This window comes from Chelonoidis abingdonii, chromosome 9, assembly GCF_003597395.2.
Source record: "Chelonoidis abingdonii isolate Lonesome George chromosome 9, CheloAbing_2.0, whole genome shotgun sequence".
Classification (NCBI taxonomy): Eukaryota; Metazoa; Chordata; order Testudines; family Testudinidae; genus Chelonoidis; species Chelonoidis abingdonii.
The window spans coordinates 30,137,407-30,155,308 of NC_133777.1; the positions used below are offsets into that span (position 1 = coordinate 30,137,407).

At 45.2% G+C, this 17,902-nt stretch overlaps 1 protein-coding gene across 3 annotated transcripts in view; it reads right to left on the reverse strand.

The window, feature by feature from the left end:
- The window catches only part of UBN1 (ubinuclein 1), a 31,858-nt gene extending 14,134 nt beyond the window's left edge, over positions 1-17,724 (reverse strand). For all 3 annotated transcript variants that reach the window (XM_075069308.1, XM_075069309.1, XM_075069306.1), the window contains exons 1-10: positions 13,890-17,724; positions 13,339-13,434; positions 12,930-13,064; positions 12,050-12,153; positions 9,546-9,984; positions 4,853-4,923; positions 3,150-3,279; positions 2,804-2,922; positions 2,209-2,337; positions 1,056-1,199 (exon numbers count right to left, since the gene is read on the reverse strand). In XM_075069308.1, the coding sequence (XP_074925409.1) occupies positions 1,056-1,199; positions 2,209-2,337; positions 2,804-2,922; positions 3,150-3,279; positions 4,853-4,923; positions 9,546-9,984; positions 12,050-12,153; positions 12,930-13,064; positions 13,339-13,434; positions 13,890-13,916 (1,394 nt within the window). In that variant the 5' untranslated portion in view covers positions 13,917-17,724. The remainder of the gene's footprint in view (positions 1-1,055; positions 1,200-2,208; positions 2,338-2,803; positions 2,923-3,149; positions 3,280-4,852; positions 4,924-9,545; positions 9,985-12,049; positions 12,154-12,929; positions 13,065-13,338; positions 13,435-13,889) is intronic.
- Positions 17,725-17,902: the final 178 nt, after the last annotated feature.

Below are 17,902 nucleotides of genomic sequence, written 5' to 3' on the forward strand. Positions count from 1 at the left end.
AACAAGAGACAATATTGGCTTGCATGATAAGCAGAGGTCTCAGTATACCATCAGCCTAACCAAGTTCTGCCTTCTTGTGCACAGTGAATTGAGTTGTCTTGTATACGAACTGTATACAGTTTGCCTAATGTTCCCATTCCTTTTCCCCTGCCTGCTTGTCTGCCCTTAGCCTGTGAGCTCTGAGGAGCAGAGAATTTTGCTTGAGCATTTGGAAAGCAACCAGAAAAAGCAATTTTTGTTCATAGTCACTGTCTAGTCAATTTCACATCTAAATGCTCATGCACTTAGTTGTAAATTGCAATGGGTACCTTACTCCTAAGTGCAGGAAATGCTTGTTTATATAGTGAAATGTTCATTGTTTTCTGTGTTTGTTTATTTGGAATTCAGAACACAGCAATGGAACTATTTCTATTACTCTCACATAAAAGCTGACATTTTACAAACCTCAGGTTGCGTCTCCAAATCCAACAGTGTCCTTCTAAGCTCCAGAATCCTCCTTACACATTTTCCAATCCCACTGCCTAGCTCATGTTCTCTGAATGGCATGTTACAAATGTCCACATGTTTGTGAACCTCCTTTCTGTTTACAACTGCAGTAACCAGGCATGCAGATGTCCAGGTTCACATGAGGGTTATAAAAAGCTGGGACCTACTTTTCCCCTTCAGACCAACTCACTTCAGACAAAAGGATGAAGAATCCCCATATTAGAGGTTTAACCACTGCTCTTCTTTTAAGCTACTGAGCAAAACAAGCAAGACAACTGCAGACAGTGGCACCAAAGAGACTCTGCTTCCCACTCATGTGCTGGCTTCCTCAGTGGAATGTATAAGGAGGAAACACAGCCTAGAAAATAAGAATGAAGAGCTCAGGTTCAATTCCCACTTATGGAACAGACTCACTGACACACCTTGGGTGAGTCACTTATCCATGCTGATGCTTCTTCCCTTCTGGGAGATGGGGACACTACTGAGACCTCGCTCATGTCTGACATGCAAGATCCTCTGAGAAAAGGAACAACAGAGCGTGAAGTATTAACAGCCTCACTCTGACTCACCTGGACTGCATCCAGCCCTTTGGCCAGAGGGGTTTGACCTCTGCATCTAGAAAGGTCTTCACGTAATCCTCCAGAGACTGAGCCTTGTTCTTCTCCAGCTCATAGCCGTCCAGTTTAATCTTCACCACATGGCAAAGCAGCTCCCTGAGGGATGGGCAGACTTCAGACCAGATTACCCACAACAATTTCCCCCAGAGTGCACTCAATTAACCAGAGCTGAGTGAATATTTTATCAGTCTCCTCACATTAGGATTTGCCATTCTAGGTCAGACTATGAAACAGATTGAGGATCCCAAGCCCAGAAGTTCCCAAGCAGTGATCCTTCAGAGAAAAGCGACACCTCCACAGTAATGCACCCAGCCAACTGGGCAGAGTGAGTGAGTGAGTGAGTGTGTAGATACTTCCCTGCTCCTACAACTTAATACCCTGAGGCAGAAGATATGGTTACCCACTGCCATAACTTTAGCTGTTACTAATGAAATTAAGCCTGTTTGTCTTGCTAGCCAACTGCAGCAGTTTGTTCTAGAAGGCCACTAGATGCTGTGTGAAGTGAAGTTTCCTTTATGTTCTAAAGGAACCAGCCCTTAATCTAATGGTGTGCCCTTGTTATGGAACAAAGAGACAAGGGGGGTTGATCAGTTTTCTCTTTGCCCTTTATCATTTCCCCCTTCAACCATGCCACCTTACTAATATTCTTCTTTGCCAGACTCAAGAATGCAGCAGCTGGGATTCTAACCAGCTCTAATCGTTTTAATTATCAGCAATCTGGTTACTTTAGAGTCTGTAGGACCTCATGTCCTCAGTGTAGCTCCTTCTTTCCCAGAAAGGTTCCCTACTATCAAATATCTTTAACCTCTCATCTAGCCACTATCTTGGCATCTACCCATTGAAGCCCCTTACTGTATCCTGCAGAGCCAGCACCATGCCTGGAAGTGGGAGCATTTTAGAATACACGCAGGATCTGAGACTAACAAATGTTGCACTGCCCTCCTAAAAAATTGCAACACCAAGCCTCTGAATGGATTCATTATTTAGGATCAGACACACTCAGAAAGCCAGTGATAAAACAAAGTCACACTGTGTACTACCAACTCCATCAAACTTATGGGTCTGGAATGGAAAAGATTCAGTCAAAGACTCAGTCTGTCCAAACCTGATTTCATCGTTCCACTGAAATTTCTTCCGAGGTCCCATGATCCGCTTCCCTCCCTTCTCCTCATCATCCTCCTCATCAGAGCAAACCCGGTCTCTCTGCTCCTTGTCCTTTTCCTCTTCCAGCATCCTGAGAAGAGAATGGAATCAGTAAACTGTGGAACTCACTGCCACAGATGTCACAGTGTTGCATGATTCAGAAAAAGACTGGACATGGACAAGAAGAAAATCCGGAGTTATAAAATACTAACATAAGCTATGGAAGAGATACTAATCCTCATGCTTCAGATTTTAAAACCATCTCTAACAACTAGATATTAGAAGGTTTCTCACACCTTCCTCTGAAGCATCTGGTGCTACTACAGCAGAATCCCCTAACCTCTTGTACTCTAACATTGATGCTACAGCAAGACCACTGCACAAGGGGCAAGGACACAGCTTGACAACCCTTGTGCCCTTCAGCAATTCGCCATCTGGGCTTAAACATACAAACAGAAGACTGAAAAGAAGTAAAAGGCCACAAGAGCAACCTGCAGGTGGAGGGAACCTGCTAAGAAGAGATGCAATGGACAATGAGAAGAAAAGGAAAAGCTTACTTAGCAAACTTGGCCTGGGTATGTGCTTGACACTCCTCCTGATATTTAGCCATCTGCTCTGGCATCGCACGGCCAATGGCTTCCTTTAGCTTCTGGAGAGGCTCCTTCAGACGGCCACCCTGAAGAAAGCGACAGGACACAGTGAGGTTTCACACAGAACTTTCCATTCAAGAGATCCCATAGTTTAGAGACCATAGCAGTGTTGTAACTGTACCACTAGACATGGTGACTACTGTATAGCCAGCAGAAGATAATAGTGCTTAATATAAAGAAGAAAATTCCTGATCTCCAGAGCCTGGTCAAATTGCAAATTAAAGGATACTGTGGTGCTTCTAAGATCACTCACCTGTTCATAAAGATAAAGTCTGCGGGCACGCTTGACCAGTGTATCTTTGCTGCAAGGAAGGAAGGAGGCCAGGTGAGCATACACCCCGGATCGGATCTGGCTATTCAGCTCACGGGTCTGCAGCTCTATGCTGAAGAATAGGATACACAGACCATTGACTGTGACTTCAACATGGTTTCCTCAAAGTAACACAAATATTCTGACATGAAGAAAGAGTCGTATAATACTAGGGATGTAGTGAGCTGACTCCAGGAATCACACAGTCTAGGCTTTTCCACTCAATACATGCCCACCACCATCATAATGGAGCACATAACAAGCATATTACAGCCAATATAGGTCAAAAGTCTCATTTCTTCCATATTTCCTTCAAGGCAGTCAGGATCATGATGACCAGGAAAGCTTTAGGCAATGAAACAAGAAAGATATTCCTCAAGTTGCATAGTTCCCTAGTCAAAACAGATCACAACAGAAACATTGCCGACTAAATCAGAGATAACCTACCGTATATACTCGATCATAAGCCGGTTCGTTTATAAGTCAACTCCCCCAAGATGGATCATAAAAATTTTCCATTTTTACTTATCCATTTATAAGCCGACTCTATAATTCAAGGGTCAGCAAACTTTGGCTCCTGGGCCATGAGGATACGCTGCTGGCCTGGCTGGAGGTGCTCCGGCAGGCTGGGCCTGCTCTGGCAGGCTGGGCGGCACGGCCACAGCCTGCTCCGGCGGGCCAGACCAGGTGGCACGGCCACAGCACGTACCAGGAGACGGGGCTGAGCGGCATGGCTGCAGCCTGCCAGCCCCGGAGCTGCAGCTGCTTCGGAGGCTGGGGGGAGAGCAGCGTGGCCAGAAGCCGAGACACTCTGGGCATGCCTCTTCCCTTCTGGCTATGCTGCCTCTGTTGGGGGGAGGGGCTGTGTCCCACCTCTCCCTCTCTATATCCGTTCATAAGCCAACCCCCTTCTCTGGTGCTTCCCTTTTTTACTAAAAAATTCAGCTTATGAACGGGTATACACAGTACTTTTCACATTTCACCCTTCATCCAAGGCTCTGAAAGCACTTTGAGAAAATTACGCTGGATAAGGCATGTAGGTATTCTCTCCACTTTACAGATGGGCAAACCGAATATTCAGGGTGGTTAAGGGAAACGCTCCAGGTCATGGAGCAAATCAGTGGCATATCCAGGAATTAAACCCAACAGCTCCAGTTCCTAGTCCCCTCTTCTAACCAGGGGACACTCCCTATACCGTTATGGATTGGATGGCAAGAAATATGACCACTGAGAGCCCTCATGGAAAAAGTCTATTATAATTAGAAGAGGCCACTTTATTTCCAGTTATGGAATCAGGATTTGATTCAATTGACCAAGCACAGCACATTTCAACAGTTTATGTCAAACACCAGCTGGAGATGCAAATAGGATGACTGGATACACCTCTTAATTCCCTGCCCCCCTCCCCCCAAATATTTGGTATACTCCAATTTAAGGCCAATTATGGAGTACATCAGGGTTAGTCCGAACTCACCTAGGAGGAGTTTATACAGGGTGGTTCCCCACCCATGCCCCACAACCCTAGAGCGAGGAGATCTCCTCCCCCTAGATTTACCAATGGAGTATGTTCATGTAACTTTCACCCTTCCCCAGAGTTGTGTCCCCTTCCACTACATTAATGGCAGGTAAGAGATGAGGGTACTTACTCCAGTATAATGTTATTGATATCCTGGGTGAAGAACCTCTGTTTGCCTTCTCCTTCTGCAGCTCTGGCAGCCTGGTTCACAGTAAACAATACGAGCTGTTAGCTCACAGACAGCTACAAAGAGTCACAAGTAATCAAATGTTTTTCAAAGCAGCCTCAGGAATACAGTAATAAAACTCTACCAGCAACTTCATCCCAGGGAGACTCTGCATCGGTTATGTACCACGACTCCAAGTGGAAGTAACACCTACTATGCATGCCATGCACTTCCCTGAATGAGCTTGGATCTTGTCCCACTTGTCAGGAACTGGAAGGACTGCCCCAAAACCCCAGCCAATCAGCTAGCTGCACTAGGACCCCTCTAGTTGAAGCTTTGCCATTAACTCTACACAGGGACATTCTCATCTGGGATGCGATCACTAGCTTCACATGGAGGCTGAGTTTTGCTCTATTTCCCTGGAACATACTCCAAGTAAACTACACCAACATAAGATACGCTCTGCTTTCCCCCAAGTTGCCCTGGGCCTCTCCGCCTTAGGAAGGGGGTGTTCTCGCTCCCTTGCTCTGATCTGCGTCTACAGCACTGCCTACTCTCACCTCTACAAGGAAACCATGTGGCTCTCCTGAGAGGTGTTCCAGAGTAGAACAACAATGTGCTGAGCAGCATTCCAAGGAACATCTGAAAAGAACACTACTCCAGTGCAGCCCTGCATTTCTGAGCCACCCAGCCACTGCCTTCATTTGAATGGATGCACTGGAAGATGTCTGCCAGTGCACATGGGCCTGCCAGCAGGGGAGGGTTATAGAAACTGAAGACAAATGGAACCAGTACTGCTCATTAACAAACCCAGATGGAGACACCAGGGTACAAGAGGAGACACGCTGTGACTAAGTGGCACCCACCAGCACTGAAAGCAATGCAAGCCCGTACAATGTGCCAGATAAGGCATCACTTCCTCTGCTGCATAAGCCCCAGATTTGTTGTGTTCTTGTCACACAACTCCACACCTCCAATGCAGACAGTCTATAATTATAAATAACCACCCAGGAAAACCAGGAGCACTTTAGCATTTCCTCTCAGAGACTTCAGCCAGCCATTCATAGAAAAGCAAAATGTTTCATGAGAATGTGTTGATTCTGACAAAATTTAATGTAGAACAAATCTGGAAAAAAAAGGTGGTTTTGATAAGCTCAAAAATATTCCATTTCAACCTTTTTGGAATGCAGCACTTGGATTTTCCGTTTCAAACTGACTTTTCATTTCAATTGTTTTATTTTACATTCTATCAGAATGAAATCTTTCAATTGCCCCAAAACAATTTTTTCCCCCCAGAATTTTGTTACATGGGAAATTTTGAAATTATTTGTTTTCATTCTGTTTTGGAATGGAACAATATTTTAGAAAAATCAAAAGAATTTCCTGCAAAATGGAAAATCTACTTCCTGCCAGTTCCAGTTTCTTACTGGTGAGGAGGTGGTCTGGGGAGTTCAACACGCTGGCCTGCCTGTTTGGAGACAAGATCCTCTGCATCACCCAGGAGATGGACTATCATCCCACAGATCTGGTCCAGCTCTAGTTTTAACAATTCTCGTTTATTTTCTTCTAAACAATTGTACAATTTCTCGGTTGAGGCAAGAGTGAGGAAAGAAGAGACTCAGGCCCTACATGCTATCTCATTTCTTGGCAGCTTCTCAGCAGCTCCCATCTTGCCTTCCTTTTGTGTCAAGTATCAGAGGGGTAGCCGTTTTACTCTGGATCTGTAAAAAGCGACAAAGAGTCCTGTGGCACCTTATAGACTAACAGCTGACGAAAAGGGTACTCACCCACGAAAGCTTATGCTCCAATACGTCTGATAGGATTCTTTGTCGCTTTCTTTTGTGTGTAAGCCTAATAATGTCAACAGAAACACCGAGCAACAGGAGTCCCTCCCCACTGTCAAGCCTCAATGAGGAGCAGTGTGAATTCACAAATGTAGGGCTGGAGGAAGGGCAAGATGGCTGGACTGTAAATATGATCCCATCAAGCCAGAGACAGACAATATAAGGAGTCCTGCCCTCACTTCTCAAGGCTGTCCCCCCACCTCAACCCCACCCCAGAAACCCTCCAGCTCAACAGCCAATGATAGTTCTCACTTCAATGCACCTGTGAAATTGAGAGAAGCACTCTCCCTCCCTTGTGGCCAAGCAGACGACTCCTTAGCAACTAGCGTACCTGGTATGTTTCAACAGCAGTCTTCCCCTAGGAAAAAGGAGTTTCTCCTTGCAGCTCAGCACAAGACGGCTCCAGGGCACAATCCTTTATTTCATGCTGCAGCAGTCAGACCTGCACTTGCAGTTCGGGTAATATATGCAGCATGAGACAAGGACTGCCTCTGGGAAGAGAGGGGCCTCTTACTTACCCCTAATTTGGTTTCTCCTGGTCCCTACTAGGCCAGTCTGGACACTAGACAATAGGACTTCCTACCAGAAGACAGAGGACCAATCAAATGTGCTAGGTCAACACATACAAAAGGGTCAATTCCAGCCAAGGAATCCTGTACAGGAAGTTTCCCGAGTAACAAAAATTGCAGACAAAAACCCACCTAAAAAAAAAAAAAAAAATCAGAGGAACAAGAATGTGAAACAATGGTAAAAATAATTCAAACAACTGGAGGAGGGATAGCAAGATATTATAGGTTGTGACTGAGGCTGCCTAGTACCATTTCTGTGCTGGTGAGTGGAAGTATACAGGAAAGCAGTGGCTGGGGTTACCCAGGACGTACACACACAGAGTTAGCCAGTCCTAGCAATGGCAGATGGCTTTGAAATCCCTTACACTGATGCTTCAAGCTCCAGGCTGGTAAGGGATGAATGAGTGAGGAGAGGTCCTACATTCCTACAGTGATTCCCATCTCTGATAGCAGCAGCAGACAGATGGCCAACAGACACCACCCCACAGATGAAAAACAAATTATTTTCTAAAGAGAGGCCACACTATGAAAATCCTACCAGGGAGGAGAGGGATAAAACCAAAAACTCAAAGGAGCGAGAAAAAGAATGTCTGAAAGCTTCATTTAGACAGAGGGGTGCTCCCAGCTGCTGATGTGGGCAGAAAACTGGCCTCTTTTAGGGTATGTCCATCCAGAAGTGTGGCCTTTGTCCACCTTCAACTGCTAACAAGGTCTGTTCTCCAGAGTCCCGACTGACCAAGAAACACAAGTTTGAAAATGCAGCTGTTTCTTGCCCCCTAGAAACATATCCCAGCAGTGACCCTGCTTTTCCACGACACTGTGAAATGTTCCCCCATAACCACACAGTAACTACCATCGCACTAACTCACAGCAGTGTAATAATTAACTCTGTCAAGGGAGCCACTGTATTACTCACCACTAGCTAACATACACTCCAGGGACATCCGTTCCAGCTGTTATCCATCAACAGCAAGAGCAACAAATGGCTACCTCCATGAAAAGTTCCACGTCATTTTATCACCCACTCTTTGCTGAACTTTCTATCCTGTGATGCCTCAGTGCTGACAGCTCACCGCCACTACAGAGTTCAGGTTTCCAAGAGGGCCGTGCTAATGGAGAGGAACTACCTCAACAGACATGTAAGAGCACATTCTCTAAAATGGTGACTGTCCCATTGTTCTACATTAGGATAAGAGCAGAGGTTAGGACCTGAAGTCCTGTTAGTAGCAGGACAGAAATGTCACCATGACTACATGTCCATAAACAAATGATGTGACAGCTCTTACATTAGTTGAGAGAAATACCAAATGATTTTTAAAATGCAATTTCCTAAAATATCCTCAAGGGGCTCAGTGTTTACTGCCTCTCAAAATCTCCATATCACAGTCTTCTAGAATTAAAAATACTCTCTCCCTTCTCCCACAATGGTCAGTACCACAACAGTGGGATCTGAAAGTCAAGCTGGGTTCTGTCTTTCCATCTCAGACCTCTCTGCCAGTAAGAGAGAGACGGGTGATGCATGTGACGATACAGTTAAACCTTAACTGAGGCATCCACCTCTGTGCATCTCAAGGTGAAGATTCTGTAACTGGAGCTGAGTTAACAATGCTAATAAATCCTCATTCCTGGATACATGGATTCTACAATGTTACAAGATGTCAAGAGAAGCTAAAACTTATCGCTGGCATCTGCTTGTTTTAGTGTACAGGAGGCTGAATGTAGTGCCACTTCAGAGTCACTTTTCTCACCACCACTGGACTTAAAGGCTATTATCCTGTAACTTGGCTCCCAGCTTCACTGACTCCTATTATAAGCCCACTCAGGTTAAGTCAGTCATGGAAATTAGAGATGAAATTGACTTATTAGCTCACCAAGTCTCTATCTCTCCAAGAGAAGGATAAAGGTTATGCTTACCAGCTATTGAACGTAGTATGCTTCAGCTAAGCAGCATTTTAATACCATCTCAAAGCACTGAGGGCAGAAGAAGTGCAGCAAAAGCTGGGGTGACCCCTACCTGGACTACACCTGGCTCTACACACAGTCCCTCACTTTGATAAGTGGTTTGGAACTATGTAAAGTGAAGCCAATCCTACTTCAGAAAGAGACCCACCAGATTGACCAAGGGGGCTTAAAAGCTGCAGACCCACCTGTGTATGAAACAAGAGAGGCTTGTCCTCCATCAGCTGCACAATCCATCCACCACCTACTCGGCAGTACACCCCATGCCTAACCTAGCTGCAATACCTGAGTCAGTTCTTTGATGCGTTTCTCCAGTGTGGCTGGTACTCCGTCTGGGAGGGAAGGTGGCTGTTTGAACTCCTGTTCCAAGCCCATTCCAGGAGGGTCACTCCCATCTTCCATGTCATGGAAAGGACTCCCTTCTGGAGATTCATTGAAGAGATGCTCCAGGTCTAGCTCGGTCAGGGAGTCCATAGCAGTGGCAGCCTGAAGCAAGTCACTGGCACTGGCATGGCCAAAGAGAGATAGCAAAGGATCAGACATAGTCTCCACTTCCCGCGGGGTTGGAGCTTCTGCTGATGAGGGTGTCACCATCTTCTGCTCCTCATCTCTCTTCTTCTGAGCTTCCTTCTCCTTATGGAATTTCTTCAGCATCTCTTTGACACTCAGAGCACCAGAATATTTCTTCTTCTTCTTCTCCTTACTAGCATTCAGTGCTGTGAATCTGTAAGCGAGGGAAAAACAAGGACATCCTTATGACAATAAGCCCCATAAAGGGAAGGGAATATCACAAGAAGAAGGGAGGAGAGAGGAAATACCTTTGTATCAGCTCAGAGCACCAACCACACATGCTGATCCCCAGGTGAAACTTAGCCAGGACCTGCTCTAGTTCCCCCAGAACATGGAGCTACTGCCTCTAGAGGCCACTGCTAGGAATTTAGGGCTGTGTTACTGAAAATGTACAACTTCGTACAGCACCAAGTGCTGATAGCGACTCAGGGATATTCCTGTTCAACATACTACCTTTTTTTTTTTTTTTTTTTAGATTTACCTGACTATTAAACGTTCTCCCTTCTAGTTCTATCACATAACAAGTTCGCCTCCCATTTTACAATCCACTATATTTCTTGTACATATTTGTCCAATCATTCTCATGTCAGACTTCATGAATATATTTCCCACAGAACAGTAGTTAAGTGGGAAGCGAAGATGTTTAATGCGACTACCCTCAAACACGTTACTACATCACAGAGGAAACAGCCGACAGGCCACTGGAAATTACGGATAGTCCAATGCACACTAGCCATTTTCAGCAAGGAAGGGCTGAGAATGCCCATCACAACACTGCTCTAAGCGGTCCACTTGCTCCCCATTTGATTCCATCATCACTCTGAAGTCTCGGTTGTAATGTTAAGATTCTTCATGCACTACAGCGTAGCTCTCTTAGACCCTACCTCCCCATCTATGGCCCACTCACCATGAACATTCCAGGGAGTACTCTTGTGAGCTGTGTCTTAGAGGTGCAGGGAGGGCAAGAGATTCTTGGTGTGGGGCAGATGTGGAATTCCTTATACCAATGATAGGGCCTAATACAATGCAAGATCTAGCTCATGCACAAGTCCTCTCTTGCTGATGGGACCTGGTATGGTGGAGCTTAAATCTCCTGCTCCATCAGGGTATGCTTTTAATTAACCAGGTGCATGCAGCCCAGATAGCACAGCAACAGATGCACTAGAAGTGCGCAAATTGAAACCTAAACCATTAGCACTAAGGACTGAAGCATGAGAAGAGTTGATTTGAAGGAAGCCTTTTAAACATTTCACTTCTAGTAGCAACACCATATCAAATTCCCTTTTTTGATTGACTTTCAAGGTTCCAAACACCAACATGACAAGTCAGATGGCTTTTAAGAGAGAGACAGGACTGGAACAGAAATGAAACAGCACAAAAGAAAAGAAAACGCAGGAAAATAATTGAAGTGAAGGGGGAAAAGGCCAAGCGGAAAGGGCATCGAGCCGGCCGCAGAGCAAAGAGGGGTGAATGGGAAAAGAGCCAGCAAGGGAAAGAAAGAAGATACAGAAATCAAAGCAAGTAAAAATTGCAGCTGTTGGGAAGCATTAGAACACTTATAGTGACAAAAGGAACTGGTTACATCTGTAGCCCACCAATGACAAGCCAGTTTCAAAGGAGAGAGACTAAAGAGAGCAAGCACCCAAAACCAGAAATGCCTTGTGCAAGGGGTCAAACATCTGCCATGGGGTGGCATCGGCACGCTGCTTTGCATTTCAGCTCTGATCGCTTGCCCTAGCCTCCTAACACCTCTCTCCATGCTAGCCTAACACTCCATGCTCCTTCCCATCCTTCCCTCCCTGCTCTCCCCATTTCAATATCCGTTTATCCTCCTTTCCCTTCCTCATCTACACTCACCCCCTCATGCCAGTCCCCCTCAGCCATCCCTGTGCCCATCATGAAGAGAGAGAACACAACTAATGAAAAGAAATGCAGCTAACAAGCCAGGTGCCCCTCACTGCCCCCACCCCTTTGCTTGGATGCTGGGCCCTTTTCCCCTAAACCTGCATCTGGCTTTTTGCCCATCTAGACTGTAAACTCTTTGGGGTAGGGATGCACCGTCCTAGGAGCTTATCCAGTCCCCACCACCACAGTGCCTTGACGGGGCTTTTGGGCACTACTGCAGTACAGATATATGCAATCTGGCCTCGGAGAGGCAGGGGGTAGACTGGCACCCAGAACTTCCATCACTCCCATGAATACATAGGGCTCCCTCTCACCCGGCTTTGGGGAACTTGGATTTTTTTGACTTCTTTTCCTTGTCATAGGAGTCATCTTTCTTCTTCTTCTTCATCTTTTCACCTCCTTCTTTCAACTTCCGCTTCTGGGGATTAAACACAAGCCAGAGTCAGAGGGGGTGGGCTGTACAATGGTGCCCTCTTGCCCCTGGGAGGCCCTTTTAAGCCCTACTTCTAATTTGCCACTAACAGCCGCTGAATGTCTCAAATCAACCCCCGCTGGATGCTAACACCACGTACACGTAGAACAGCACATAGCTACTGCCTGCTCTGGCACACATCATCTTAGTTCTTCTGGGATCCCTCTAGCTAAGCCCAGCACCACATGAACAAAGACAACTCAATTTCCCACCTCCCTTTTATTCAGGTCAGTTTAGTGCTGGTGAAATCTGCCTGTTTGACAGCCCTGGAGGTTTAAACTCTTCAAACAGCTGGTACCATAGGGCAGTAGCGCAAGCTTCCCCAGCAGAGCCCCCCCTTCCCAACATACCTCAGCACCAGTGTGAAGGGCTCACCTCTGGGGCATGAGAAGAGGATATTTCCACTCAGGCCTGTGCTTCCCTGCTAAGATTTACCACCTCCGAAGGGTGATAATTGTGGTGCCATTTCTCTTCTAGGAATGAACGGAGACCACCCACTCGTTCTACCCAGACAGAGCTTTCTCTGGGTTACTACCAAACAGGACAGGATTTGAACCAGTGATCTGGGGCTAAGCGCTCCTAATATCTCCATAACCAAGCCCCCCTCAAACCAGCCAGAAACCCAACCCAAAATTACAAAACATTATTTCTTTTGCAGCAAATCCAATCTATCCACCGAAATTTAATGACAGAAAATACTCCCTAATGGCACAATCTCTGACCTTGGGAGATTTCTTCTTTTTCTCTTTGATAAAGTCTTCCTCCGATTCGGATGCCTGTCGGAACTGCAGCGTTCCCGAGTTGATGTAAAACCCTCCATATTTTGTAGTTAGAGAAGCTGGAACAAGCTCGTCATACTGGGAACAAAAGAAAGAACCACCTATTAGTGGTGCAAGTTATTCTGTTCCCATGTTAGATAGCAGTGGGACGACACGCTCCCACTCCCCACTAACAACTCTCCTTGGAGGACAGCGTGTTTGAGAACTAGGGGTTCTCCCACCCTGCAGATGCCCCTGGAGTTGTCATTGCACTGCCCCAGCATGCTCTTTCCCTGCACTGCACTAACTCTCCCACATGCCCACCTGCAGCCCTAGAAGCAGCTGAACGTATAGCTCTTCATTCATTACTCACCGCTTCAGAATTATCAATGAAGGAATCAGATTCGTCGTACCCATACCCCATATCAATCAAGTCCTGCATACGGTCCTTCCTGCGTTTCTTGCCACCCTGAAATGATAGAGATCGATGACATCCCCCTCTCCTCAGTCTATTGCAGGGACCAGTCCTGACACAGGAGGCTGGCACTTCTCAGCCGAGACCAAGGTAGCGCTCCCTCTTTTCACTCTTCACGTCGTCGGGAAGGGACCGGGCTGGGTGAGCGCTGGGGCTGGATCCCAGGCTTCTCACACATGAGTACAGACCTCCTTTAACAGGAAGGGGTGCAACTCTCTGATAATGTAACCAGAGTAATATTGAGCTGAATTTATTTCTCCTCCATTGGCATGAGCGAAACAGTGATATAAGAAAGGCAGACAGAGACCTTAGTACCAGTCTTTAAAAAGGCACTCAACACCTACGAGCCCAACCCAAAGTGACAAAAACCCTGCACTGTCACGCCTCCTCCTCAGACCATGCCCCTAAAGCCACCCCCTCAGAACAGATTAACCACTGGAACAAGATACCAAAGAAGATGGGATTCTCCACCACATCAGGTCTTCAAAACAAGATTAAGTGTCTTTCTAAAAGATCTGCTGTAGTTCAATCAGGAGTTAGAGGGTCTGACACAGGAATTCCAGAGTGAAATTCTCTGGCCTTTTTTTTGCAGGTCAGCCTAGATGATCGATTTTCAAATTGTGGGGCATGCCCCAGGAGGATATCATGGGGAGGAGAGGAGCGCAAGGACCTGACTGGTTAGGAACTTTTCTTGTTTCTTCAAAGTATTGTTGATCAAGTAAGAATTCCTCTCACATGCTGAGTCACTGGCTCCCACTGTCACTGCCATACTGGAAGATCAAAAAGGGAGGGAGGAGGACCAAGGGCGCACAACCTCTTCCTTGGCAGGAGGGGCCCCATTCCAGCTCACTCGCTTCTACAGAGGCTGATGTGCAGGCGCCCCCTTTGGAGGTCGTTCCTCCCTGCCTAGACAGACTCCTGCACATGCATGCTGGGGATTGCACCAGGGCCAGACGTCCCTGTAGCCTGTGAGTGATTCTGGGCGCGGTCTCAGGGTGGGGGCAGAACCTGACTGTCTGTATCCTGCTGGGATACTTACAGGCTGGGGAACAGTGGGGCACCCGAGCCAAGATGGGCTCCCAAACTCCAGGCATCGGTGGAAATACCATTTCTTAGGACATGAATCTCCTGGGGTAGGGGGAGCACGCAGCAAAAAAACATTTGGGAACCTCCAACCTAGGTGATTATTATGATCTATTGTGGCCTTAAGATCTATGAACATCTGTGTAATGTTTATCGTGCAATGTATTGAATTTAACATATTGTCCATTCAATTTCTAATTTAAAAAAAATACAAATTTGATACTAGGGCTGGTGGAACAGCAGAATACAATCTCTTTCGTGTATTATTTGAGGAATTTTACTAGTATTCATCAAATACATTTCTTCAGAGGGTATTTGATCAACTACAGAGTTCAGACACTGCAAAAGTTATTAATTGAATAAATTATTCACTTTATAGTCAATGACATTTGTTGAGTAATGTTTGCTAGGTACTATCTGTGACAGATTGACAGTATCCTGGACAAACCTCAATGAAGTAAGTTAAACTTTATTGAATTAAGTTTAACATCTTTGGAACACATTGTATGAGAAATTAAAATGTTTATGTACTACTGTGAAATTATATGGAACTGCTTTAACAAGCAAGACTGATGCAATCTCTAGAAGGTACTAGGTACTTCAAAGGTCTTTTTGGAAAGTGTGAAGTGGATTTCCTAGGAAGCCTCCTAAGGTGAAGGGAATGTAAATTCTCCCCTCCAAGCCAACCTTCTGAAGATATCTACTGAGACGCATTGGGAATGCCAGATCAAAGACCCCTGAAGTGTATAAAGGATGAACTGAACATGTTTGTTCTGACTTGAAGTTGTTACGAACTGGTCACCACAAGGAAACCCCTCTGAATGGGCGTTTGAAGGACTATTCCTGCCAGAAGCCATGTTAGGGTTGGGGTTAATATCAGTGTGCAGGTAGGCTCCTTTATTGCTTTTAATATGCTTTCTCTGTAATGCTTTTCATCTTACAAATAAAGTGGGCCTGCATAGGAAGTACTGTGTGGTACCTTGTAACTAGCAATTACACCCATTAATGTTCTCTGAAAAGAAAGCAAACTGGTGTCCCTGGGCAACCTGCCAATTCAGGAAAAAACAGTGGAGGTAGGGAAATGTGCAGCCTGGACATACCCCAGTCAGAAGGGAGAGGGATGTGGGTCTCCTCCAAAAAAATGGTTGGAGTGCTGGAAGCCAAGAGTGGGTGCCGTTGCTGGACCACTGAGGGGAAACACAAGTGCAGTTGCCCTGAACTATGATAATATCTGGCCAACCCTACCTACTGGCAGCCCTTGCTTTTGTTAAACCTTCTTTTCTTACGACAGATCATGCTGTATATTTTCTTGTGTGGTCTTCAGTGTCTCTTTACCTTCTCCCGCTTCCCTATCAGTTTTTCCTCCCTCTCTTCCTTCCCGTGCTATTGTGGTGTCTGCCTCCTGTCCCCAGGGTTGGCAATTTCCCAAGAAAAAACTACTTTAGGACAGGGAGCTGGTAAATACTGGCTTAAACCCAGTTTAAACCAGGAAACTGTGAAAAATAAACGCATCAGTGTTCAGCAAGCACAGAATGAATCTTTTCAAGCGTTGGATACATCCATTCAAGACTGAGAAATAGGCTCAGCCCATCCACTCTGTCAAAGCTGGTCTTCTGTTACAGGACGCTTTGTGCCCAATGGACCTGGACTGGTAGCCTGAAACTGTGTGCTTCTGATGGCTTAATGTTTCAAGCCTACAAATCTGCATTGTCGTTTTCATATAATCAAATGTTTTCAACTTTTCTTTATAAAATATTGAAAACTGAAATGAGTCATGAGGTGTAATTTCCTAGAGAAAATACCAAACCAAAAGTACACAGATTTTACAATGTTCATTATTACAATTACATATATTAAACTTATGCTCACTGCAATTTACTCTATATTTGGACAACCCTAAATTAACCTCCCAATCGTCTTCCTTATGTAACCACAACTGCAATATGTAACTCAAACTAAGTGTAATGTGGTGTCATTAACAAAACCGTTTTTAAAATAGAAAAGGCCTTAAACTGAGACTAACTAGTTTTTCCCAGGCCAGTAAAAAACGTATCTGGTAAATACCATGCCATCTCTGCCTCTCTCATATTTCCTCCCACCTTTTTTTCCCACCTCACCCCACAAATCTAACAGCGTATTTATTTTGGAACATCTCATCGACCTCGTCCTCATGTCCACACTCACACCCCTACAGACACCCACACCAGGCACCCAATAGCCAGAGGACTCAAATTTCTGCCCACAGCAGAGCATTAGAGGTAAGAGTCCAGGTGACAGGAAAGGAGATAGCAGTGGGATTCCTACTGAACCGATATCCCTGGACTCTGTTTGGAGACTGTCCTTTACATTAGCTTCTAACTAGTAAGTAAGTGCCTGATAAATTTGAAGCCTTACGCTCACAAAAAATCCTCAAGAGAAGAACAATTAGCATCCCTACAAGCCACACTACAGTTAATTGACCCAATTCTTATCAATTTCACTGTTGTCCACAGGATTCACAGAGCAGCAGTGAAGACTGGCACCACTCTGGTTGCAGTTTGGCAAAGTTCTGAGCAGCAACAGAAGCTCTGAAGCTGTCTGCAGATTTAAGATGACAGCATAGCACCATTTTACATATGGGTTTAACATTTGGAAAGTGGCTTTTACCACTATAAAGGTTAGATTTTGTTTTTTTGTTGTTTTTTTTTTAAATGAAAGCTTAGATTCAACAGAATTTGATAGCACTCTACCAGGAGAATTCTCACTTGCCCTGGGTGAATGTACTGTTTGTGCCCTGCTTGTTATTGTCATGGACCTCTTTAACCTTATAATCTAAGGCATATCCACCAACTGAAAAGACAAGAGAGTTGTTTATAGAGAGCTGCAGGGACTATTTCTGATGATGCCTTATTTTACCACCATCTGGATGCTTGAGTGAATAGCATGTTAAAGAAATTTTTTGACTTTCTTTAATTCAGAATAGCAGAGCTATTTTTACCTAGCCTTCTGACTGCAGGAAAGCAGTGGGACCATGCTACTCTACCACTCCCTAGTCTCCATTTTATTAATACTTCTCTCCAGAAAATAGTAGAAGTATCCACCCTCCAAACAATTCTGAAAGCCTTCCCAAGCAACAGCGCAGTGAAACGGAAACCTAATTCTTGTCAGTTTCACTGCTGGGACCTGATGGCCTAGACATCATGTGTTTATAAAAAAAAAAAAAAAAAGTAGTGAAACTGACAAGATAGGTTATTTTTCCACACTCTTGTGCAGCTTGGCAAAGTCCTGTATGGTAGCAGAGGTGCCAGAGATGCATGTGTACAGACTTAACAGATAGCACAACATTCTTCCATACTCATTTCATATTAGGAAGGTATATTCACAAACAAAGGCCATTTTT